The sequence below is a fragment of the Delphinus delphis genome, chromosome 3 (assembly GCF_949987515.2).
Source record: "Delphinus delphis chromosome 3, mDelDel1.2, whole genome shotgun sequence".
NCBI lineage: Eukaryota > Metazoa > Chordata > Mammalia > Artiodactyla > Delphinidae > Delphinus > Delphinus delphis.
The window spans coordinates 95,307,955-95,334,754 of NC_082685.1; the positions used below are offsets into that span (position 1 = coordinate 95,307,955).

Genomic DNA, 26,800 nt, shown 5'->3' on the forward strand with positions numbered 1-26,800 from the left:
TGGTTATTTGTGTACTACCTACTTAATATTTTTTAATCTGCCACAGCTACATGTACTTAATATTTTAAAAAATAGATTTACCTTTTTAACCATTAATCTAGCCTTGTCTCAAGCAAAACCATCCATGGGATCACGGTTTGAAGTGCTAGTTTACTTTCCTAGCACATTAAAATACATGCAGAACTTTTGAAATAGAAACGCTTGCCTGCTTAGCGAACAGTGTCATCAAACACACCACATGTGGTCCAGCGGTTCTGTGGGTGAGCCTGACACTGAACGATGGAATACCTCCCACAATATGCAGAGTTTATTCAGGCCCTCAGTCATATTATGGATGAGAAAAGTAAAGGCCTGGGAGGAGGGCTGTGCCGCCACAGTTAACACAGCTAGTTATGGCAGAACCAGGGCCAAAACCACAGAAGGACTTCTCTGGTGGGTGCTTATCCCTGTGCAGATTTTCTCCTCTCTAACTGGGAGAAAAGCTGTTTGTACCCTCTTCTGTTTAAAAGGCCTAATGCTGCTACACAACCTATAATCAGTGATTTTCCTCCAGTTCAATTAGGTAATTCTCCTGTTTTCCTTTCTGTAGTGGATAGCTGGCAGCTGACAATACACTTGAAAAATCCTCACTACTCACGGATCATTTCCCACCTAATCAATAAGCACCTTCCCAGAGGAGAACCAGAGCGTTCCCAACCCCAGATTCCGCGCAGCAGAGCTGAGGCATGGGAATTGCACTGGCCAATCAGCCGTGCCTCACAACAGTGAGATTGAAAATAAGCCTGTGTGGAGGCGCCACCCACCGGTAGACCTGTGTTATGATAAGGACTTTCAGCATTTGAGACTGGCAGTGCCAGAGTTTCTGGCCTCCAGTCCTAAATGTGATAGGTGCTGAGCTGCAGTGGCAGCAAGGAGAAGCTCCCACGGTGTGTCCGGGCATTGTTCCTGGCTGTGAAACTACATTCCTTCTGCTGGAGCCTTCTGGATCTCTCTAGGAGCTACCCGCCATCCCTTAAGAAATTCCTTTTTAGCTTGAACTAGTCAGAGTAAATTCCAATTGGAACTGACAGCTTAAACCAGTACTTCTTCTTAATAGCTATGCTCTCCTGCAGAGACAGTCCTGATGCAAGTTCAACCTCGCTTTCCTTACCTGAATAAGTTGGTGGTTACGATAGAAGTTGTCTGAGAACTTTTCCAGTAACACAGTTGCCTGACTGTGGATCGCAACTATTTTCTTATTTAATAAGAGTCTAATTTCTTTTCTTTCTTTCTTTTTTGTTTTTACATCTTTATTGGAGTATAACTGCTTTACAATGGGGTGTTTCTGCTTTATAACAAAGTGAATCAGTTATACATATACATATGTTCCCATATCTCTTCCCACTTGCGTCTCCCTCCCTCCCACCCTCCCTATCCCACCCCTCTAGGTGGTCACAAAGCACCGAGCTGATCTCCCTGTGCTATGTGGCTGCTTCCCACTAGCTATCTATTTTATGTTTGTTTTTTGTTTTTTTTTGCGGGATGCGGGCCTCTCACTGTTGTGGCCTCTCCTGTTGCGGAGCACAGGCTCCGGACGCGCAGGCTCAGCGGCCATGGCTCACGGGCCCAGCCGCTCCGCGGCATGTGGGATCTTCCCGGACCGGGGCATGAACCCGTGTCCCCTGCATCGGCAGGCGGACTCTCAACCACTGCGCCACCAGGGAAGCCCCAAGCTATCTATTTTACGTTTGGTAGTGTATATATGTCCATGCCACTCTCTCGCTTTGTCACAGCTTACCCTTCCCCCTCCCCATATCCTCAAGCCTATTCTCTAGTAGGTCTGTGTCCTTATTCCTGTCTTACCCCTAGGTTCTTCATGACATTTTTTTTCTTAAATTCCATATATATGTGTTAGCATACGGTATTTGTCATTCTCTTTCTGACTTACTTCACTCTGTATGACAGACTCTAGGTCCATCCACCTCATTACAAATAGCTCAATTTAGTTTCTTTTTATGGCTGAGTAATATTCCATTGTATATATGTGCCACTTCTTCTTTATCCATTCATCCGATGATGGACACTTAGGTTGTTTCCATCTTGTGGCTATTGTAAATAGAGCTGCAATGAACATTTTGCTACATGACTCTTTTTGAATTATGGTTTTCTCAGGGTATATGCCCAGTAGTGGGATTGCTGGGTCATATGGTAGTTCTATTTGCAGTTTTTTAAGGAACCTCCATACTGTTCTCCATAGTGGATGTACCAATTCACATTCCCACCAGCAGTGCAAGAGTGTTCCCTTTTCTCCACACCCTCTCCAGCATACATTGTTTCTAGATTTTTTGATGATGGCCATTCTCACTGGTGTGAGATGATATCTCATTGTAGTTTTGATTTGCATTTCTCTAATGATTAATGATGTTGAGCATTCTTTCATGTGTTTGTTGGCAATCTGCATATCTTCTTTGGAGAAATGTCTATTTAGGTCTTCTGCCCATTTTTGGATTGGGTTGTTTGTTTTTTTGTTATTGAGCTGCATGAGCTGCTTGTAAATTTTGGAGATTAATCCTTTGTCAGTTGCTTCATTTGCAAATATTTTCTCCCATTCTGAGGGTTGTCTTTTGGTCTTGGTTAGGGTTTCCTTTGTTGTGCAAAAGCTTTGAAGTTTCATTAGGTCCCATTTGTTTATTTTTGTTTTCATTTCCATTTCTCTAGGAGGTGGGTCAAAAAGGATCTTGCTGTGATTTATGTCATAGAGTGTTCTGCCTATGTTTTCCTCTAAGAGTTGGATAGTGTCTGGCCTTACATTTAGGTCTTTAATCCATTTTGAGCTTATTTTTGTGTATGGTGTTAGGGAGTGATCTAATCTCATACTTTTACATGTACCTGTCCAGTTTTCCCCGCACCACTTATTGAAGAGGCTGTCCTTTCTCCACTGTATATTCCTGCCTCCTTTATCAAAGATAAGGTGACCATATGTGCGTGGGTATATCTCTGGGCTTTCTATCCTGTTCCATTGATCTATCTTTCTGTTTTTGTGCCAGTACCATACTGCCTTGATTACTGTAGCTTTGTAGTATAGTCTGAAGTCAGGGAGCCTGATTCCTCCAGCTCTGTTTTTCTTTCTCAAAATTCCTTTGGCTATTCGGGGTCTTGTGTGTTTCCATACAAATTGTGAAATTTTTTGTTCTAGTTCTGTGAAAAATGACAGTGGTAGTTTGATAGGGATTGCATTGAATCTGTAAATTGCTTTGGGTAGTAGAGTCATTTTCACAATGTTGATTCTTCCAATCCAAGAACATGGTATATCTCGCCATCTATTAGTATCATCTTCAATTTCTTTCATCAGTGTCTTATAATTTTCTGCATACAGGTCTTTTGTCTCCTTAGGTAGGTTTAGTCTTACATATTTCATACATTTTGTTGCAATAGTAAATGGGAGTGTTTTCTTGATTTCACTTTCAGATTTTTCATCTTTAGTGTATAGGAATGCCAGAGATTTCTGTGCATTAATTTTGTATCCTGCTACTTTACCAAATTCATTGATTAGCTCTACTAGTTTTCTGGTAGCATCTTTAGGATTCTCTATGTATAGTATCATGTCATCTGCAAACAGTGACAGCTTTACTTCTTCTTTTCTGATTTGGATTCCTTTTATTTCCTTTTCTTCTCTGATTGCTGTGGCTAAAACTTGCAAAACTATGTTGAATAAGAGTGGTGAGAGTGGGCAACCTTGTCTTGTTCCTGATCTTAGTGGAAATTCTTTCAGTTTTTCACCATTGAGGACGATGTTGGCTGTGGGTTTGTCATATATGGCCTTTATTATGTTGAGGAAAGTTCCCTCTATGCCTACTTTCTGGAGGGTTTTTATCATAAATGGGTGCTGAATTTTGTCAAAAGCTTTCTCTGCATCTATTGAGATGATCATATGGTTTTTCTCCTTCAATTTGTTAATATGGTTTATCACATCGATTGATTTGCGTATATTGAAGAAATCTTGCATTCCTGGAATAAACCCCACTTGATCATGGTGTATGATCCTTTTAATGTGCTGTTGGATTCTGTTTGCTTTTTTTTTTTTTTTTTTTTTTTTTGCGGTACGCGGGCCTCTCACTGTTGTGGCCTCTCCCGTTGCGGAGCACAGGCTCTGGACGCGCAGGCTCAGCAGCCACGGCTCACGGGCCCAGCCGCTCCACGGCATGTGGGATCTTCCCGGACCGGGGCACGAACACGTGTCCTCTGCATCGGCAGGCAGACTCTCAACCACTGCGCCACCAGGGAAGCCCTGTTTGCTAGTATTTTGTTGAGGATTTTTGCATCTATGTTCATCAGTGATACTGGCCTGTAGTTTTCTTTCTTTGTGACATCCTTGTCTGGTTTTGGTATCAGGGTGATGGTGGCCTCGTAGAATGAATTTGGGAGTGTTCCTCCCTCTGCTATATTTTGGAAGAGTTTGAGAAGGATAGGTGTTAGCTCTTCTCTAAATGTTTGATGGAATTCACCTGTGAAGCCATCTGGTCCTGGGCTTTTGTTTGTTGGAAGATTTTTTTTTTTTTTTTTTTTGCGGTACATGGGCCTCTCACTGCTGTGGCCTCTCCCGTTGCGGAGCACAGGCTCCGGATGCGCAGGCTCAGCGGCCATGGCTCACAGGCCTAGCCGCTCCGCGGCATATGGGATTTTCCCAGACCGGGGCACGAACCCGTGTCCCCTGCATCGGCAGGCGGACTATCAACCACTGCGCCACCAGGGGAGCCCTGTTGGAAGATTTTTAATCACTGCTTCAATTACAGTGCTTGTGATTGGTCTGTTCATATTTTGTATTTCTTCCTGATTCAGTCTTGGCAGGTTGTGCATTTCTAAGAATTTGTCCATTTCTTCCAGGTTGTCCATTTTATTGGCATAGAGTTGCTTGTAGTAATCTCTCATGATCTTTTTTATTTCTACAGTGTCAGTTGTTACTTCTCCTTTTTCATTTCTAATTCTATTGATTTGGGTCTTCTCCCTTTTTTTCTTGATGAGTCTGGCTAATGGTTTATCAATTTTGTTTATCTTCTCAAAGAACCAGCTTTTACTTTTATTGAGCTTTGCTATCGTTTCCTTCATTTCTTTTTCATTTATTTCTGATCTGATCTTTACGATATCTTTCCTTCTGCTAACTTTGGAGTTTTTTTGTTCTTCTTTCTCTAATTGCTTTAGGTGCAAAGTTAGGTTGTTTATTCAAGATGTTTCCTGTTTCTGAAGGTAGGATTTTATTGCTATAAACTTCCCTCTTAGAACTGCTTTTGCTGCATCCCATAGGTTTTGGGTCATCATGTCTCCATTGTCATTTGTTTCTAGGTATTTTTTATTTCCTCTTTGATTTCTTCAGCGATCACTTCATTATTAAATACTGTATTGTTTAGCCTCCATGTGTTTGTATTTTTTACAGATCTTTTCCTGTAATTGATATCTAGTCTCATAGCGTTGTGGTCAGAAAAGATACTTGATACAATTTCAATTTTCTTAAATTTACCAAGGCTTGATTTGTGACCCAAGATATGATCTATCCTGGAGAATGTTCCATGAGCACTTGAGAAAAATGTGTATTCTGTTGTTTTTGGATGGAATGTCCTATAAATATCAATTAAGTCCATCTTGTTTAATGTATCATTTAAAGCTTGTGTTCCCCTATTTATTTTCATTTTGGATGATCTGTGCATTGGTGAAAGTGGGGTGTTAAAGTCCCCTACTATGAATGTGTTACTGTCGATTTCCCCTTTTATGGCTGTTAGTATTTGCCTTATGTATTGAGGTGCTCCTATGTTGGGTGCATAAATATTTACAATTGTTCTCTCTTCTTATTAGATCGATCCGTTGATCATTATGTAGTGTCCTTCTTTGTCTCTTCTAATAGTCTTTATTTTAAAGTCTATTTTGTCTGACATGAGAATTGTTACTCCAGTTTTCTTTTGGTTTCCATTTGCATGGAATATCTTTTTCCATCCCCTCACTTTCAGTCTGTATGTGTCTCTAGGTCTGAAGTGGGTCTCTTGTAGACAGCATATATATGGGTCTTGTTTTTGTATCCATTCAGCCAATCTGTGTCTTTTGGTGGGAGCATTTAGTCCATTTCCATTTAAGGTAATTATCGATATGTATGTTCCTATTCCCATTTTCTTAATTCTTTTGGGTTTGTTATTGTAGGTCTTTTCCTTCTCTTGTGTTTCTTGCCTAGAGAAGATCCTTTAGCATTTGTTGTAAAGCTGGTTTGGTGGTGCTGAACTCTCTCAGCTTTTGCTTGTCTATAAAGGGTTTAATTTCTCTATCAAATCTGAATGAGATCCTTGCTGGGTAGAGTAATCTTGCTTGTAGGTTTTTCTCCTTCATCACTTTAAATATGTCCTGCCAGTCCCTTCTGGCTTGCAGAGTTTCTGCTGAAAGATCAGCTGTTAACCTCATGGGGATTCCCTTGTGTGTTATTTGTTGTTTTTCCCTTGCTGCTTTTAATATGTTTTCTTTGTATTTAATTTTTGACAGTTTGATTAATATGTGTCTTGGCATGTTTCTCCTTGGATTTATCCTGTATGGGACTCTCTGTGCTTCCTGGAGTTGATTACCTATTTCCTTTCCCATATTAGGGAAGTTTTCAACTATAATCTCTTCAAATCTTTTCTCAGTCCCTTTCTTCTTCTCTTCTTCTTCTGGAACCCCTATAATTCAAATGTTGGTGCATGTAATGTCTTCCTAGAGGTCTCTGAGACTGTCCTCAGTTCTTTTCATTCTTTTTTCTTTATTCTGTTCTGCAGTAGTTATTTCCACTACTTTATCTTCCAGGTCATTTATCTGTTCTTCTGTCTCAGTTATTCTGCTATTGATCCCTTCTAGAGTATTTTAAATTTCATTTATTGTGTTGTTCATTGTTGCTTGTTTCCTCTTTAGTTCTCCTAGGTCCTTGTTAAATGTTTCTTGCATTTTCTCTATTCTATTTCCAAGATTTTGTATCATCTTTACTATCATTATTCTGAATTCTTTTTCAGGCAGACTGCCTATTTCCTCTTTATTTGTTAGGTCTGGTGGGTTTTTACCTTCCTCCTTCACGTGCTGTGTTTTTCTCTCTTCTCATTTTGCTTATCTTACTGTGTTTGGGGTCTCCTTTTGGCAGGCTGCAGGTTCGTAGTTCCCGTTGTTTTTGGTGTCTGTCCCCAGTGGCTAAGGTTGGTTCAGTGGGTTGTGTAGGCTTCCTGGTGGAGGGGACCAGTACCTGTGTTCTGGTGGATGAGGCTGGATCTTGTCTTTCTGGTGGGCAGGTCCACAACTGGTGGTGTGTTTTGGGGTGTCTGTGGACTTATTATGATTTTAGGCAGCCTCTCTGCTATTGGGTGGGGTTGTGTTGCTGTCTTGCTAGTTGTTTGGCATAGGGTGTCCAGCACTGTAGCTTGCTGGTCATTGAGTGAAGCTGGGTGTGGGTGTTGAGATGGAGATCTCTGGGAGATTTTCGCCGTTTCATATTACGTGGAACTGGGAGGTCTCCTGTGGACCAGTGTCCTGAAGTTGGCTCTCCCACCTCAGAGGCACAGCACTGACTCCTGGCTGTAGCACCAAGAGCCTTTCATCCACACGGCTTGTAAATGTTCTGTCCAAGATTCTGGAATCTGCATTTCTTCATCAAGTTCTGGTTCCTGCTAGTGTTGGAGGGTCTCCTGCAGAGGTAGGGGTGGCTATCTCTCACCGTGAGGACAAAGACACTGGCAACAGAAGTCCTGGGAAGTACTCCTTTGCGTGAGCCCTCCGAGAGTCCTCCATTAGCCCCACCCAAGAACCCGGGTCAAGAGTCTAATTTCTATAGCCTCATTAGTCCTCATTATTAATTTATCAAAAATTTAATTTTAATCACTAAACATCTTATAATAATTATTTTGAGTTATTCAATAGAGATATCTATGCCACTTAAGTGCTCTGGATCCTCCAAGCCCAGGACTGCATGGCAGAAGTGGTATTATTTGTGCACATAATTACTGATTTTGTAAGAAGTCTCATAAAACAGTTCTGCAATACATGGTAACTAACCATTCTGTCATTAAATACTGAATCCTTAATACAGACTATGATTTTCTTAATAATTGTAAAATTGTCACTTTAACTTTCGAGTTGAATGTGTCCAGAATCAAGAAAACCAGGTCTAATTCTCACTGCCAATTGTATTTACTATTTTGTCATGTCATGTGTTGGGAGAATATTATTTGCCTGTGTGTGTTATGATAATTAATTGTGTAATAAAATGCTTCAAGGGATCACAAATGCTATTACCCCCAGCTTTTCTGAATGATGCATGGGAATGATCATTTTTAGGTGATGATGATACCAAGCCCTTTCAATCTGGCATCAAAAGACAAAATAAGAAAAACAAGAAAGCATATGTATTTTTTTCTTCTAATACTCTATAAGAGTTAAAGATATAGAAAGGAAGGAATGAAGAATTAAATCCTGGAAAAACTAATATTCAGGAAACTGGTGAAGGAAATTGAGTCAGGAAACCACAGTGAAAACGAATAATCAAGAGAAGAATGGAGATAGGAGAAGGCAGTGTCAGAAGCCAAGGAGAGATAGGAGAAGGCAGTGTCAGAAGCCAAGGAAAGAATTACAAGTTTGCCAGTAAACTAAAACAATAACTATGTGGCTAAATGTGTCCACCTCCCAGTTACACTCCCTCCCACAGCTTCCTGAGACCTAGCAGGGTTTGGGGAGGATGGCCAAATTCTTTGTAAGCATTCCATCTTGAAATGATTGGATGATACTCCTGTGTGGAAAAATGATGGGAAAGGGACTGCTTCTTACCACGAAATTCAAGGGAAAAACAAAAACAAAAACTAAGCACGATTTTCCACAAGGTACCGACCCTCTAGGAGTTTAGGTAATGATAATTCTAGAAACCATTTACAAATGATTCACTAAACCTCATGAGGTTGGGGTTTTGCTAATGAGACTTCTCATTTTAAATTATTAAGCATAAGTTAAATACAGGTCCTAATACTGTAAAAGATAGGAAGTATCCAGAAAATCTTTTTTAGTTGGAGACCTCCAAACAATAGAAGATGAGGACTACCGAGGGCAACCGCAGCAGAGATACATTTGCCCAGCCTCTTCTCATTTCTCAGTTGAGTTTTACTTTGGGTACATTTTAGGGGCTAGGAGAGCAGCTGAGACTCCAGAAGGCACTAAAATACGAACTCTTCACCAAGCAAGTAACATCCATGAGAAAGTCCACAGCCCTCCATAGGAGAGCTACCAGTTTTAAAGGAAAAATGCTTATTTACAATAGTTGTATAGGCAATCCTGAAATAGGTTAAGGTTTTTGATAATCTTGGACACACTGGAAGATCACAAGCTGAAATGGGAGGAACAAAACTATTTTATATATTGAAAACTACTAGCTAAAATGGTAGTTACATCTTATCTTGCAAGATGAAATTTCAGTGATTTTTATAAGTTGCGAAGCTTTGTAGTGTCATATTACCAAAGAAGGCTCAATCAGAGTTTATAAGGTCCAGGACCTTGTGTGAACTGGAAACCTGGCTTTGAACCCTACCTCCATCTTACTGGCTTTGTGATCTTGTCGAGGTTACTTAACCTCTCTGAGCCCAGGTTTTCTCAGGTATAAAGGAATAATAATTATAAGGTTGTGACGGGATTACCTAAGATAATTATATAGCACACTTAGCAAAGAGCCTGGTGTGGTTAATACTCATGAAGAAAATCTGGTGTGTGCAAAAGTCAAATATTATTTATAGATATTTGTGGTAATAATGCATATTTTTGGACACATTATTATATGCCAGGAAGAATAATAACATAAATAGCTTTGCGAAGTTTTAAATCATTCAAATCATTAGTAAGAAATTACATGCCTCCTGCCTCACACTACCCCCACCAGCACAGAATTGGTACTTTGTTTAAAAACTTTCAGTGATATATGGACACTGTTTACCTTCCCTACAAGTCCCACCCACTAATGGTACACCTGTAGAGTAGGGGTCTTTTCTTGCTCAGGAAATGACTGACCTTGGTGACCGGAGCTGTTCCACCAGCCTGAGTTCTGGAGGGTTGACTGCTCCCAAGCTTTGTCGCTTTTTTCTGAAAATAGGAAATATTAGTTTCTATAGGAGGAGACATCTTCACAACGTAGTCAAGTGTACATTTTCCTATCAATACAAATATCTTTTCAGGCAAAATTCAGACTAATATACTAAGTACGCAAAAAAAGAACATGTTTTTATTTTTTCATGTCTTCACCAGAAGACTATATAAATATTAAAAACAAAGAGTATTGTACATTGAATAGTCCCCAGTTGTTCAATATTCAGTGGTTTGGAGCACTACAGAAATCCTCACATGGGAGTTGTCATTTTCCACCACAGTGCACTCCCAGAACATCATCGCTCACCGTGAGAAAGTACGTGCTTTCTCTCTTACCCTGAGTGCTACGGAGAGCAGATGTTAGTACAGCCTCCACAGAGGGTGACTTAGCAGCAAGTATCAAAGATGGCAATACATCTAAAAATTTATCTTAGGGAAATAATATGACAAGAGCAAAAGCCTTTTTTCTTCAAATATATTCATCACAATATTCTAACATCAAAAAGCTAAAAACAATATAGGTAATAATGAATGTTTATTGAGTTCTTACCATGTGCCTTACCATGTGTTTAATTATTCTACTAGAATAATAAAATTATAGGTAATAATAGAATAATAATGCTCTAATAATAGAGTATAGTACAGCACTATTGTCAGTGCTCTGTTTAAGTACCATGTGTTACAACTTATTTCATCTTCAAATTACCCAAAATAAAGCTGTTATGCCAATTTTATGGGTAAGGAGATGGAGGAATGGGATGAGTACACAACTTGGCCATGGTCACAGCTAGTCAAAAGTAGCATGTCCGTTTCAGTCCCTATTCTCTTACCTACCTACACTGCCTCCCACATAAGGGGTTATGTTATGAACAGTTACAGGATGAAATATCATATGGTTATTTAATGATCAGGTTTAAAAGAACATTCCATTAAATGTAAGTATATTATTAATATTTCACATAAAGAAATGTCACATTATAAAATAACATGAATGATATGGTCTCAAGTTCATACGGGGTTATCTTCTGATAGTGGGGTTAAGAGTGCTTCATTGTGCTTTTTTTGTAATTTCTTATTAACTATAACTACTTAACTGTTGAAAGGACAATAAACGAGGGGGGGGGAAGGTAAAATACACAGTTGCTTTCTCAACAAGGACTTGATATCTTCTATCTTTTACTTATGAATATCTATATTTCAAAGAAGCAAGCGTATAAAGTTTTATAATGTAAAATGGTGACAGTATGATCCAACATCTATAAAATGTGAAGAATGTACTGTTAGAATTGAATACAGGAGGGATGATCATGCTAATTAGGTGATATATAACACAGTGAAGAGTTGTATGTCCACATACATACAACTTCTGAAAATTTTTGAAAAATATATAATTGAGAACAATTTGGTTGAATTCTTTAACATTTAGAAGATATTTAGCAAAATTTATGTTGCTTAACTTTGTGAAAAATGCCTGCCACGGAAGCTTGAGCTGAAGCCTTCTTTTCCTTCAGGGCAAATACTACCTTAGCAAGAAGAAAAGACAGAACTTAGCTTGCTGTCCTCAGAGTACAATCTTTATGTGTCCACTGGTTGACCATTCTCAGAGCACTTCAGGAAGATCCCCGAAACAACAGGGTGGACACATTTTAATAAGATGGGTATCTGAGGGCCTTGAGAGGCCTTTGCAGAAGCCAGGTATTACCTGTAGACCAAATAGTCTATCCTAAGCATTCATGCACTACCATCAACCAAAGGAAGAAAAAATCCTAGATAAATGGGATAGAAATAAAGGAGGCTGCTAAAAAGTTAGTAATTTGAGCGTGATATGGGAGATGGTAAAAGGAGGGGATGGCCTAAGTTTTATCCATATCACAAGTCTCTTTTCAAAATACAAGGTGTCTTAACAAATAGCTTCTGATAACCATAATGTATACATGGATTCAGTGTAAGGGGCTGGATATAAGAAATGAAGACAAGAATACAGCATGGGGTTATTCATTTTAATCTCATTCTCCAATTCAACCTCCTCATTTTCCAGTGAGGAGACTGAAGCCCAGAAAGGTCAGGTCAGTGTACACTGTTCCATAGCTGTCCCACACTCTAGCTATTAGCCTGTGGTCTCAGCTATAATCAAGGAAGGTCCCATTTAAATCCCGCACTAACTACAGCTCCAATTCTCACAATCAAAATGCACATACCAGACTCTGATTTATCTGTAGAAGAATTCCACTACAACACATTAGCTAAGATTTGCCCGTGAGAATTAAAAAACTTGCTCTTCGGCTGAGTTATGATACTATTAAGTTAAAAATAACTATTTTAACTTAATACACATGCTGATTGTTTATATAAACTCAGCACACATGCTGATTTTAATTTTAACTGTATATAAACTTAAGATTTACTCTGAAAAATAATTTATTAATAAATTCAATATTTTTAAACTCAACTGAGGATATCTCAGATTTCCTGTGGGTATGACCTATTGAAGTTTGCCTTGCCCTCTGAGCTGCCTGAATTACTTAGTCTACAAAGGACCAATTTAGTTTAGCTGAAACAAGAGTAGAATTTGTAAAAATGATCCTCTATTATCTAATATTTATAAAGGGCTTAATAATGTCAGGCACTTAAAACACAACACAAAAGCTTAGAAATGCACATACATACCAGAGCACAGACCCCTTATTCTCAGATTAGTAACCATACAGACTGTTTTGGCTGATATATGACGTGGTTCTCTCTTCAATTGTGTTTGACTTCATGCATCCCTCTACTTATTGGACAGACACTTATTGAACCCTGGCCAGGAGCCTGGTCCTATTCTAGGCAGTGGGGATATAATGACCAATTAAACAAACAAACAAAAAAAGGTCTTACTCTCGTAGTGCTTACATTCCAGTAGGAGGACTCAGACTCTAAATAAGTCAACAAAAGCCAAGATGATTTCAGAGAGTGATGAGTGCTATAAAGTCAATAAAACAGGGTCATGTAACAGAGAGTGGCTGGCTGAGGGTTCCTTCAGACAAGATAGACAAAGAAAGACATTTGACTGAGACCTGACTATAAATAAACCAATCATGTAAATATTGCATGGGGGAAGGGAGGCATTCTAGATGGTAGAGTAGCACATGCAAAGGCCCTGAGGTAGGATGGGATGGGTTTGGCAAGTTGGAGGAACAGAAATAAAATATGTTCCTGCAGCTGAAGCAAGATGGGCACAGGCATACATGGTATGAGATGATACAGGATGCTGGATCAAGATATTTGGTCTGAAGTGAGGTGGGTTCATTATGGCCCCGCAGTCGGGTGTGTTTGGGCTCATCAGTTTCTTCCAGGCCTTGGCTTGCTTCCTGACCTTCTCTGAGTACCATCTAGTCCTTGTGAGTCCTCCTTTGCCTGCATGTGAAAAGTTCTCAAAGTCCTTTGGCTTCACATCACCTTGTACTTAGTTTTGCAGTGTCTTCCTCACCCTCACTCCCGCTCACCCTCACCATCAGCATCGGTCCTTAGAAATCCCACTCTGGCCTGGACACATTTCTCACCCAGCTAGGTCTGCATATTCACAACTGTGATAGGGCTGGATCTACCCTCAGATAGAACAGAATTCATTTACTCAAAGTAAGTGAAAACTCAAAACAAGCTCACTCAAACATGATTCTGCATTTGTCCTAACACACAGGTATGCTGTGGTCTCTAAAAGATTAAGATGTTAAATGAGAACACCAATCCTAGGATAATTCAAATTTTGAGTTAAACTATTTTTCTTCATTTCCATAAACCCATAGACTAAAGGTTACTGAGCAGATTTTCCCTTGCCATTCAATCACATTCCCTCTATTATTTATGAGCGCTTCTTTGTTTAACTTAAGTTTTATAGAAAGGAAATGGTCAGCAACAGCTTGCCCTCATTCCTCTATATCAGGTCGCAGTCCTGGCTGAGTCATTCGTTCCTTGCAGGACAGCCTGTCACAGGGCCTCAGTCCTGATGATTGACAGGGGCAGAAGTGTAATCGTCCACACCAGATTTACCTCTACTGGACTCTAACCCCAGGACATCAAGTCCCGTCCATTTACAGAGAACTTGTGTGATTTCTCCTGCTTGGGTGCAGACTCCTGAGTATACACAGGTCCTGTTCCCATGGACTATGAATCCACACCTTCTACTGCAAGCAGCCTCCCCCTTCTCAAAAGAGGTTGAGTCTGCCAGCCACAAGACTGGTAAAACAGGCACCTCTGCTTGCACAGACAAGATCGATAAAGAACACACAGACTAGATCCATCCTATATGCTGCTGTAGGAAGACATGAATAGAATTAATGGCGTGCCTTTCTTGTATGTTTGTTGTGGTTCATAATAAAAGGTTTTATTGAATGAATCAGAACTCAAGTCTTAAAAACTGTTTTCAAGTAACAGTGAAATTCCAAGAGCCAGGCAAAGCTGTGTCATTATCTCCTAAAATCTCAGGAAAGGCCCCTCAAGTGAGGCTTCATGTCATCCTAAGACCTAGTGAATCTGTAAAGAAAAGTGCCGAATTCTCTAGAACAATGGTCCTACTTTTTGACACATGTGGCAGGAATCCTGGCTGTACCCAATGCCAGCTGTGAGACCTCAGGCAAGTTTATGAGCATTTCTAAACACGAATTTTCTCACGTGAAAAATGAGAATAACCCTACTTGTACCTCAGAGAGAGACTGAGAGGATTAAATGAGATGAGGTATGGCCTGAATTCTGTGGCCCACATGTTGGAAAACCCCACTCTGAAGAGAGAGGCCCAAGGCCTTGAACAGGTAGCAATGGGACAGACTCATCTCTCCAGGGCAACCCCAGTGCATCGAATTTCAACTCATGAGGGGTCTTAGTGGCTGTTGAGAATTTTCTATGAGCTTTTGTTATTTATATAATAGAAAAAGAATTGTTTCTTCATTGGATAGAAAGTGATTTTTCTTTAGGACTAGCCATGATTCTATTAATGGATGCAGTTACTTGGAAACAGTTTGATCCTTTTGAGGTTTGCTTTTAAGCGCTGCTAGGTTGGACAAGAGCAGCCTTCAGATAGAAGTAATTTGTTTTCAATACAGCAATGATACCCTTCTGAGTACTCTACCCAGTGATTCCGACTGGTGAGAACATGTCCTGTTCCTGGCCTTGTGTGAGGTCTGGAGATTACGTGAAAGTATAAATGCAATGCATCTAAGCCCACAGTCAGAGATACTATGATTACTCAATAAATGCTAGCTACGGGAAACCCGGGACCACTTCCAGGGTTGACGCTGAAAGGCCTACCTAATGAGTTAGGCCGACCAGAGCCAGATCAGCAGGTCCTGATATTCGTGCATCAGCTGTCAAAGATGACGGCCCCTCTGGACCTTGCTCTGATAGGTCCCATAGGTGTCGTCACTGTCACACGGTGTGTGAGTGTGGGCGTGTGTGTGGGGGGGTGTGATTTGGGGTCAACAAGATCTGCAGGAATAGACGTGACCTCAATATGTTTCCTGAGAGTGGCAAGGATCCTGCTGAGGTACTACAGGGTGTCAGGACAGGATATGGAACAGGTGATTTCAACAGCCTTGGTGGCACATATATTAGTAAAATATCTGGAGAACACTAAAACTCATTAGTAAATGAACAAAGAAGTAAGTCGGTGACTCGGCTTATAAATGAGAAAAATTTAACTCAACTTCATAGTAAAAGAAGGTACTTCAGTCTGTAAGCTGGGCCACAGCCTCCTTTCAAATACAGCTTTGTTTCCTTTTTACATTAATGATGTTCTTATGTAAGAAAATTTGGATTAAAAAGTAAGGAGTGTTTCTGCCTTAAATAACTAAAGAAAACCCTCGACAGCTATATGCAACAGTGGTTTTCAGAGGCTGGACACCAGGCAGCAAGGACACTATTCCCTGCGAGGGAAACAAACCAGGGGCGCCCTGTGATCGCCACAGCTTACTGCCTGCAGAGTTTCCAGCTGCCGGATCATGCAACGGCTGTCTGTCTCTCTGGGTTGAGGAGATGGAGCTGGGAGTTTGAGGGTCAAGGGCACTCGAGGGGCTCAAAGGGAGGGCGCCAGAGAGGAGAGCTACAAAAGTGAGCTCCAGAAATCTGCATGTGCATGCCTGTGAGGAGATCCCGAGTCTGGGGAAAGACCACCCATAAGGAGCAGAGGCATAATCACAGGGGCTCCCAGGGACCAGGAATAGGACATGTTTCCAGCAGTCAGAATCACTGAGTAGAGAATGCAGAAGAAAAAGTAGGACTGGAATTTCCCTGGTGGTCCAGTGGTTAACACTCCACGCTTCCACTGCAGGGGGCACAGGTTCAATTGAATAAGAAGAAAAAAAAAACAAGAAAACGTAGGTCTCCTCTAAAGGTTGCTCTGTTCTAGCCAAACAAAGATTAAAAGCAAACCCCAAAGGATCAAAGTGTTTCTAGGTAACTTAACTGTGTCCCAGAACAAAGCTCAGGAAAACTTAAAGCAACAATAATAAAAAACACTCAATGCAATATAAAATTCATATCTGTTTATCATCTAATCAAAAATTACAAGGCATGCATAGAAGCAGAAAACTACAACTTTGTTTTCCAAACACAGGAAAATATAATGTTCAAAAAGCATAGTATACGCGGGCCTCTCACTGTTGCGGCCTCTCCCGTTGTGGAGCACAGGCTCCGGACGCGCAGGCTCGGCGGCCATGGCTCACGGGCCCAGCCGCTCCGCGGCATGTGGGATCTTTCCGGACCGGGGCATGAACCTGCATCCCCTGCATCGGCAGGCGGACTCTCAACCACCGCGCCACCAGGGAAGCCCCAAAAAGCATAGTATCTTGATTGCAGGGCTGACTACGTGAATCTACACATGTAACAAAATGGCATAGAACTATATATACGTGTACCAATGGCAGTTTCCTAGTTTTGCTATTGTACTATAGTTGCAGGAGATGTAACCAATGGGGAAGCTGGGTGAAGGATACACGGCACCAGCCATACTATCTTTGCAACTTTCTGGTAATCTATAATTATTTCAAAAGAAAAAGTTTTTTAAAAGTATGTTCAGGAGAGACATAGCAAATATTTTTTTAAAAACCACCCAAATCAAATTTCTAAAGATAAAAATGTCTGAGATAAAAAATACACTGGGAGGCCGGCGGGGAGGGAGGGGAAAAAAAAAATACACTGGGATTAAGAACTGATGAGACGTTGCAGAAGAAAAGATTAGTGAATTTGGAGATCTAGCAATGGAAACTATCCAAAATGAAACAGAGAGTGAAGGGCTAGAGGACAGGGAACAGAGCATCAGTGAGCTGTGGGGCAACTCCAAGCAGCCCATACATATACAACCGCAACCTCCAAAGAAGAGAGAGATGAGGAGACAAAACAAAATATTTGAAGAAATAATGGTCAAAACATTTCCAAATTTGATCAAAACTATAAACTCACCAATCCAAGAAGCTCAACAAATACCTTTTAAGAGTGAGGAGCTGGGTACAAAGAAAGGGTCAAGTTGGGTTTTAGATTCCCATCCCCCAAAGATTCCAGTGATAATGAAGTCAACCTGTGGGTGAGAGTTCTTCTGCCCCAGCTAAGACACAGTGCCCTTCCCTGCCATGAAGGTGTCAAAGAGTTCCTGAAGGTTCCAATCCAGCGATTCTCTTCTCCACCCCGAAGTGTGAGAAAGGGAGCTGGTCCACGTTTCCACCAAAGTAATAGCCTTCAAGAGAAAGCAGGCTAGGGATTCTCCAGTTTGAGATAATCCGTTACATAACAGATTAGATGTTATATTTGACAGAATTTGTGAGCACACAAATACACAAGAATGTTTGCATTAAATGAACATCGAAACCCTCAAGGGTTCAACTTGGTAGCTAACACATTCAAATAATTGCTCAAGCCATTTTTAAAATCCTGTTTGTTGAATGGTCTTCAGAAGCTTCAACATTATTTTTAGCTGACAGTTTTTTTCTTTCTTAGCATTTTCTAATCAGTGCATTTTTAGATCAGTGGTGTCCTAGGCTTGATGAAATGTAGTATTTTTCAGGATAAGAATTCTCATTAAAATATATGTTTTGACACATTTGTTGACAAATCAGTTCCATTAGTTAATAGTCACCCCCTAGAATGAAAAGAAATATTGTGTTTCCACATGAAAACACATGCTTTATTGGAAAATAGTATCTAGGAAAAGACATCTTTCAAAGGGAGGTCAGGTACCCCAACACTAGCAATCACAAGGCTGTGACTCTTATTCGCAAATGTTCGTTTACACCATGGTTCTAAGTAGTCTACAAACAAGTACAAGTTGCTATGACTACAGAAGGAAGTATAAATGGGTGCTACCCCCAATGCAATTTGGTAAATAGGATATGTTAGTCCCCTGGGAAACACTGATAAATAGGTCATAATGATGTCTTATTATTAACTCACAACCTAACATAGAAATTTACTCAGTGAATGAAACGTCGCCTCCACAAAGCCCTTAATAACACACGTTATGGTGGCCAGCACTGAATTTTCTTTCCTGATTACTCAGTGCCTTTCATTATCTCCAACTGGAAGTCCTTGAAGTGGTCTATCTCATGTCTTTCTAGTCTCGAGATGGCTGCATTGACTGGGAGTCAGGAGAACGCTATCTTTCTCCTGGCTCTACCTCTGCTGTGACTTAGCTTCCTTCCCTGCTTCATTTACTATCCATAAGGAGGGAGCAGCTGTGCCTACACTTACATTTTAGATCCAAAGGAATGGGAATGATTTAACCTTGTTTTATGATCTTCCTGAGTAAAAAGAGGGTATAATACAAGGAAGAAAGAAGGCAGTGAAAAGTTAGAGAAGTGAGTTACAAAAATTGACAACAGTGGTAAGAAAGTCTATGGAGTTAGCTTTAAGTAGAATTCTGAAAATAGATAATTTTATGAACAGTTTTGGATACTAGTTGAAAGTATAGACTGGAAAATATGTTCCATCCTGGCTCCACTCTTATATAACTGTGTGACCCTGAACAGGTCATTTAATCAAGTTGTGCCTCAATTTCCTCATCAGGAGAATGGGGTGCTTGTAAGGTGTGTGTGTGTGTGTGTGTGTGCGTGTGTGTGTGTGTGTGTGTGTGTGTAATGCCTACATATGTGTTAGCTATCAATATCAAATGATTGCTAGTTCTCTACTACCTTTATCAAATCTATAAAAGTAGTTCTTACATAATTCGTTTTCCCTCTTATTAAACTACTTCTCACCAAAGTGTTAATAATTAATATATTATCCCTCCTAGGAACATCCACAATTTAAAAGAGGACCCAAGGGAAGGCAATGCTTAACTCAAAGTTTAAGGAAGTTGCTAACGGTGGAATTTCAGCCATCAACAACAAGCCAACTGGGAAAATATTAGATGATGCCTCCTGAATATATCTACTCGACAAGACTGCCCCCACCTCAGGGGTGGGGATGGTGTGTATCTCTAAACCTCTTTAAGTTGTATGTCACATTTTTTTTTTTGCATTCTTGTATTCACATATGTATGTCCTTTTCAGAGAAAAAGATCAGTTTTCATCGGATTTTGAAGGGACCATAAACTAAAAATAATTAATAATCCTTGGGACTTCCCTGGTGGCGCAGTGGTTAAGAATCCACCTGCCAATGCAGGGGACATGGGTTCCAGCCCTGGTCCGGGAAGATACCACATGTTGCGGAGCAACTAAGCCCGTGCGCCACAACTACTGAGCCTGTGCTCTAGAGCCCGCGAGCCATAACTACTGAGCCCGCGTGCCACAACTACTGAAGCCCGCGCGCCTAGAGCCCATGCTCTGCAACAAGAGAAGCCACCGCAGTCAGAAGCCCGAGCACCACAAGGAAGGGTAGCCCCTGCTCGCTGCAACTATAGAAAGCCCGTGCACAGCAACAAAGACCCAACGCAGTCAAAAAAAAAAAAAAAAAAGTCCTTGCCCTCTAAGCTGCCTTAGTGCTTAAATCCTAATTCTCTGTCCATATCTAAGAGATGCACTTCTAGTCAAACACATGCACACGCGCCCGCACATACACACGGTGGCGGCAGCCGCCTTACTCTGGAAGGTTCCAAAGGAAAAAGATGCACATGTAAAACACTTCTCCCTTTAAGGTCTAAGCAGACGGATGCATAGATTTAGTTTTGATCATTGTTAAAACACTCTCTTCCATTATTCTTTTACTATCTATGCTGTTTATTATTCTTTTTCCTCTGATTAAAAGAAAATACATTTAGAATAAAGAGAAAAGTAGTAAGAAGAAAACGTAAATTACTCCAAATCTTACCAATCAAGACAACTACTTTCAGTTATTTCTCTATTTTTATGCAAATACATAAATATGCACAATCTGTTAAATACATGGAATTGCTGGTCTTTCATCATTTTTCTTTACCTATAACAAACACGTTCCTCCGCTGCTACATGTTCTGCAAAGCATGGTGTTAAAGATGCCTTAGTCACTATGTTTGTGCTGTAACTTCACCAATTCATTATGGCTGTACACTTGTTTCTCCCCTAGTTTGTTATTATTATAAATAAAGCTATGGAGAATATCTTTGTACATAGCTATCGAGTACACCTCTGATTATGTACTTGAAACAAATTCCTAGAATTGGAATTTCTTGGTCAAAAAGATTTAATTTTTTTTCTTATTCATGACTCTCAGTCACTTATTTCTCATTTCTAAATACCATTTATGTCTTCATTAAAGGAAAAGTTTAATCATATTTTTAACATTTCTAATCTTATAATTTTTAAGTTTTCAAATATTTGAAGAAATTTATATAAAAGTCAAAATCAAAGCCCTTTCTTCTTAAAACACACACACACACACACACACACACACACACACACACACACACTCCTAACATATGCTCATTCAGAAAAACAAAGTTGGCAAGGTATTATCACTGCTGAGACAAGAAATATTTTATTCCAACTGAACACTGTACAAGAAATTTCCTCCTTTTAACCACTGGGTGTCCCCTGAAGTGTATGTTTAAAGTAAGACAGCTATTACCAGATCTATGTAACAAGCAATTCAGCAACGTCTCATCGCATAGCTGGTGGTAAGAACCCTCATTTTTGTTGTTTTTTTTTTTTCAGTGCGCGGGCCTCTGACTGCTGTGGCCTCTCCCGTTGCGGAGCACAGGCTCCGGACGCGCAGGCTCAGAGGCCATGGCTCACGGGCCCAGCCGCTCCGCGGCATGTGGGATCCTCCCAGACCGGAGCACGAACCCGTGTCCCCTGCATCGGCAGGCAGACTCTCAACCACTGCGCCACCAGGGAAGCACCCCCTCATTATTTTTTAAATGCATTATTTAAAAATTTAGCCATTCAGCTTTCTACTCGGCTTTCACTTTTCAGTGAAATAGATGTATGGTTTCAGACTTTACTGAGTCTACTCAGTGTTTTAAGAAAGTAAGCTGAGAAAAAAGTAACAAAATTGTATTCAGAGAAGTAATTTTTATCCCAAGCACTAAGTGAAACCAAAATTGGAATGTGAATATGAGATCACTTTAGCTCTCAGTTTCCTGTAAGTAAAGTGTTTTCTTTGAGACTGTATTTGCAGATTTCAGAGTGATATATTTCTGCAATGTACTAAAGTCCAAATAGTCTGCATCTTGAGCTCAAATTAGACCACTTAGGAGCAAGAGGCTTGATCTGCAAAAGAAAGAGAACAGGGGTGCCAACCTTAACGTGAAAAGCTAACCAGGAAGTCTACATTCTTAATGATTAAGATACACATATGTTTAGAATTCACTCCAGAGTGCTTTCCAAATAATGTCTTTCTTATTTGATATTGTGATAAATGAATCAATTTACCTGTGAACATCTGGCAAACAATCCAAGAAATCTGTACCGTGTGATGCCATCTTGGTCACACTTATCTCTTTTTGTGTAAATGAACACTGATTTCAACTTTTTTTTTTTTGCTTTATCTGATGTTTGCTATATAAATGCATGTACATTGGAAGAGAAGAACAGTCATCTATGCAGAATCTCCGCTTACTCAGCACCCACTTACTCAATCCACTTAATCATAACAGGAACAGCTCCCAAGGGAACCTACAATACCCCAGTCTCCAAACAAGAAACTTTCCTCAGCCCTCACAATTCTAGAACTATTATCAGCCTAGACCCTTCTTCCAGCCTCCCCACAGATGGCACTGCAGCATCCAGGTTCCCCCACCCCTTTAGCTGCTTCTTCTTTCACTTGTTCACTGGTTTCTCCTTCCTACATCCTCCATGCTGGCATTTATCAACGTTTGCTTTTAGTTTCTCTCTTCTCTCTCTACACTCTTTTCTTCGATAATTTCAACCAAGAATTTTGGCAGTGAGGGTTAGAAAGGAAGATGGAATGGGAGCTTGAGCAGTTTCAAAAGAAATATTTTTAAATAGTTTACGATGAGGAAGACTAAACCGATAAGTAGTCTAAAGAGGAGTCATTAAATAAAGAGTAAAACGAATGAGGGAATAGTTGAAGGAACAAGGTCCTAGGAGAAGTGGGAAGAAAGAGGGTTAGTACAGCTCCCTGCCACCAAAGCCTCCCATGTGGTTCAATGATCCCTTGAAACTGCAGCACCCTTGATGTGCTTCAGAGCCACCCTGTCCCCAGGACACGGTAAAGCAGAGTTGGCTAAGGGATGGGGTTGGTGGGGGGCATTTTAAAAATAAAGGAAATGAGAAGAGGAAAAAAGGAAGAAAAGTTCATGTGTGCCAGGAACTGTGTTATGCACGCCATAAGAATTATGTGTGTTACTCAAAATGTGCTCATTAGACCACCATCAGAAGATACGAGTCACCTGGGGTGACTGGTAAAAATACTGATTCCCTGATCCCATCTTGGATCTGATAAATCAGAATGTCTGGAGATGGGGTCCAGGAACCTGAAATTTTCATCCTATCTCCAGGTGATTCTTAGGCATGTTAAAACTTGAGAATCTCTGCATCATCTCACATAATGTCCTAGAAGGTGAGGGATAGAGAGTTTTTAATAATTTTTTATGGCACTAAATCAGTGCTCTACACATTTACCAAGCATTCTGTAATAATGCTGATTGAAACATAAAAGACTTTATGACGGCGACTTGCTGAGAGATTTTGACTTCACGAATGAACTGTTTTTGGAAGGCCATAACAAGCTATTATGTACATTTGGTATATGATAAAATATTATTGACTTTATGACAGGACTAATACATATTCAGTCCTTAGATGACACAGATATCTTGCTATGGGCACAATTTCAGGTTATCATCCCTTTCATCCCTCTTGAATCAGTCATTCCTGTATCTTTGAGAAGCTAATAAAGTCTAGAGGTAAGACTGAAAAAATAAAAACTTTAAAACAGGATATTTCAGGACTCATATTTAATTGACTTGTCCATCAGGTTTCCAGGACTTATGACCTATTCTAAAGTCAATAAATTTAACTCCTATTCAATTCCTTTGATATTTTGTTAACTTTGATTCCAATTTCCTATGCTATAAGGTACACTCTTCAGAGACAATTTTGGTGGGACCTACGATCTTAGGCAATTGGGCTCATTACTCCAAAGTGCAAGAACGAAGGGTATTTTATTGCTGCATGATATAATGTTCATATATTTATATGTTCTTTTATAGAGGCAAAATGCTTAACTATTTTTATTAGCCACTCCCTACTACTTATATAACATTTTGTATATCACAGATTCTTAATCTAAAAGCACATTATTTCCATATTCTTTGTTAAAGAGGGACTGTACTTTCTAGCAATTGGCATATGTTTCTGGGTGTTACACAGAGTTGTTTTGAAACAAAAGGACTACTAAGCTTAATGAACTACCAAACTTCCTTCCTTTTTTAATGGGAAAGGCTTGGCAATATGTAGTCAACAAAAGAATTTGAGTCCTGGTTAGAAATCAATAAGGGGCTCACTTTTATTGCTAAACAAAGTTCTCTTCATTGCCTAGTAATAGTACTAATAAGGCCACAACAATAATAATAGTAGTAATAATAATAACAATAATAGCAGCTCGCATCTATATGGCACTTCGTGTGTCCCAGGCACTGTCCTGGACACTTCATATGCTTGGTCTCATTGATCTTCACATTAACTTATGCAGAGGCTATTGTTATCTCCATGTTACACATGAGGAAGGTACCCTTAGTGAAGCAAAGTAATTGGCCCAAGAACACACAGCTAGGAAGTGGCAGAGCTGGGAGCAAGTCCATGCAGTGGGACTCTATAGAGTCTGCACGCAGCCACTACAATGTGCTGCCTCCATGGGAACCATGGACTGGGTGGCAGGCTAACTGGATTAGGAGTGTGGCTCTTCAAAGCTTCCACAGCACATGAGAAAGAAGATGCTCTCACTGTGGTCTCAGAATGGCAAAGCATTTTTCTCCTGAATTTTATAAACTACCCGCATTTTTCTCAGAATTCAACCTGAATACATGTCTTAGGATAAATAGGCTATTTGAATGTCTACATAATGTCTGGTATTTTAACTGTAGGTTTTGAACTTAAATTTATGGATTGCTCTTGTAGACCCATTTGGTAGGCTCCACATAAGAAAATACTAAATTCTAAATTGTAAGAATAAAAGAAAAAGAAACCGCACATGCACCGAAGCAGGAAAAACAAGCTTTCTAAAAATAAATATAAGGCTTCCCCAGACATCTTCTCTATAGCACAAAAAGTCAGAAGACCATGGAGCAACAGGTACTGAACTTCAAGGGAACAGAACTGTTACCCAAAAATGTACAATTTTGTACTAATTTCTTGTGTGAAGCCAGCAGAAAAACATGCTTAGGATCCACACAGACACAGAAAATCACCATCTGTGTTCCTTCACAGAAAAAAATTATCTTAAAAATATTCTAGTCAATGAAGAAATAAATCAAAATTTAGAACTAAACAATGGGGAAACTACAGTTGAAAAGGATTTTGGAACTTCCTTTAGTGAGTTTAGCCTTCCAGATCAGACACCCAGGGGATTCTGGATCTCTAGGTAAGCCAGGTGGGACTGCCCTTGGGGCACCTGTTCAGCTTTGCCTCCTTCTTGGCACTGGGACATGAACTTGTCCAGCCACAATCAACTCCCCACAGTTAAAACAGACAAGAGATTGTAATAACCTATCACCCCTTAAAATAACATTTGCTGGGCTTCCCTGGTGGCGCAGTGGTTGAGAGTCTGCCTGCCGATGCAGGGGACACGGGTTCGTGCCCCGGTCCGGGAAGATCCCACATGCCGCGGAGCAGCTAGGCTAGGCCCGTGAGCCATGGCCGCTGAGCCTGTGAGTCCGGAGCCTGTGCTCCGCAACGGGAGAGACCACAACAGTGAGAGGCCCGTGTACCGCAAAAAAAAAAAAAAAAAAAAATTCTCATAGACACTCAACTCCATCCTCAAGCATTTATATTGCAAATGCAATATGACAAATGATATTTTAGTTGCAAGAGTCTACTGAAATTGCTGCAGACCTCCTAGGATCACTTAGTGGTTGTATAGGGGTCATACTCAAGACAAGTAAGAGCTATTTATGGTAGCAAGAGAAAAAGAGCTCTGAAATTCACACAGCTGCATTCATCCCCAGATATTTTTACATATGACAATATAATAATGGTTCTTGCCGAACCCTAATCATTTTTACTCTGGGTTAAATCTTCCTGAAGCCCTCCTCTATACCTTTTTTCTTGCATCTCCAAATGAAATGCAGCAGAACAATAAAGGGAGAAGGAAAAAACACTGAGAAGTACCCTTGAGCATAGAAAGTACATTTTCAAACTGACTTTGTTTCAAAGGCCTGAGTTTGTCCTTGGAAGCCTAACCAGTATGTTTGCATATGCTTGGGGACAACAAATTATTCACCCTTTGGAGGCACATGCTAGTTTGAAAATGGATTACCAAAAACCCAAACTAAGCTTCTTAATCTTACTTCTTGTTCAACAGAGCAGTAGATGAGAAAATATTTGGGAGAAAGAATCAGTTTTGGGAAACCTTTCTCTGGTAATCTTAAGAGGATGGCAGCCAACTGTGGGTGGTAGGATAGGCAGATTACAAGTCCAGATTGCACATGGTTTTATAATCATGAACATAAAGGCTAAAATAACGTCTAATGTAGGATGGTTTCCTTGAATTGTCTCCAGGGCCATAGTATGTCATCAATGACTTAACTGCACATGACATAAAGAATCAGAGATCCTTTAGAGACAGACCATATCGGAAATATAACTCGACTACCAAGTTATCATACCCACACATCTGTCCACCCTATCAAATAGATCTGGGCAGAATTTGGTGAGATAATAAACAATCTTCAGTCTCAGACTATCTGAATCTCTGCAGTGATTTATGCCCTGATAGCAGGGCAAAGCCTCTATCTCCTCTCTTCTGCCAGCTGGGACGGAGCAGAACAGACCAACATGACCAGGCTCTGGCACAAGTGCAAGAGTTGTAAATCTGAATTTCTCAGAAGTGTTATGAAACAATGTCAGACTTGCCTGAATTGCTGATAAAGAAAAGAAAAATTCTTTCTTTCTTCTCTCAAGGTGGAAGTTCAGCCTTTCAGTTTCGAAAAACTGAAAGTACAGTCATCATACTGACACAGAAGTTTCAAATTCTCCCCTGGCTGCATTGATAACAGGACTACTTATCAGTTTTCCCAGGCCCTTTATAAATATGAAAATAAGGCACTTTATAGTCTGGATATATAAAAGACCTATCACTGGGCAAG

General features: G+C 40.2%; 1 protein-coding gene across 8 annotated transcripts in view; it reads right to left on the bottom strand.

Moving 5' to 3' along the window:
- CAST (calpastatin) overlaps window positions 1–26,800 on the bottom strand; it is a 129,046-nt gene that overhangs the window by 85,647 nt on the left and 16,599 nt on the right. For 5 of the 8 annotated variants that reach the window (XM_060009123.1, XM_060009119.1, XM_060009121.1 and 2 more), the window contains one exon: window positions 10,021–10,092. The exons of the other annotated variants lie outside the window; for them this stretch is intronic. In XM_060009123.1, coding sequence (XP_059865106.1) covers window positions 10,021–10,092 — 72 coding nt within the window. The remainder of the gene's footprint in view (window positions 1–10,020; window positions 10,093–26,800) is intronic. 8 annotated transcript variants of the gene reach the window in all.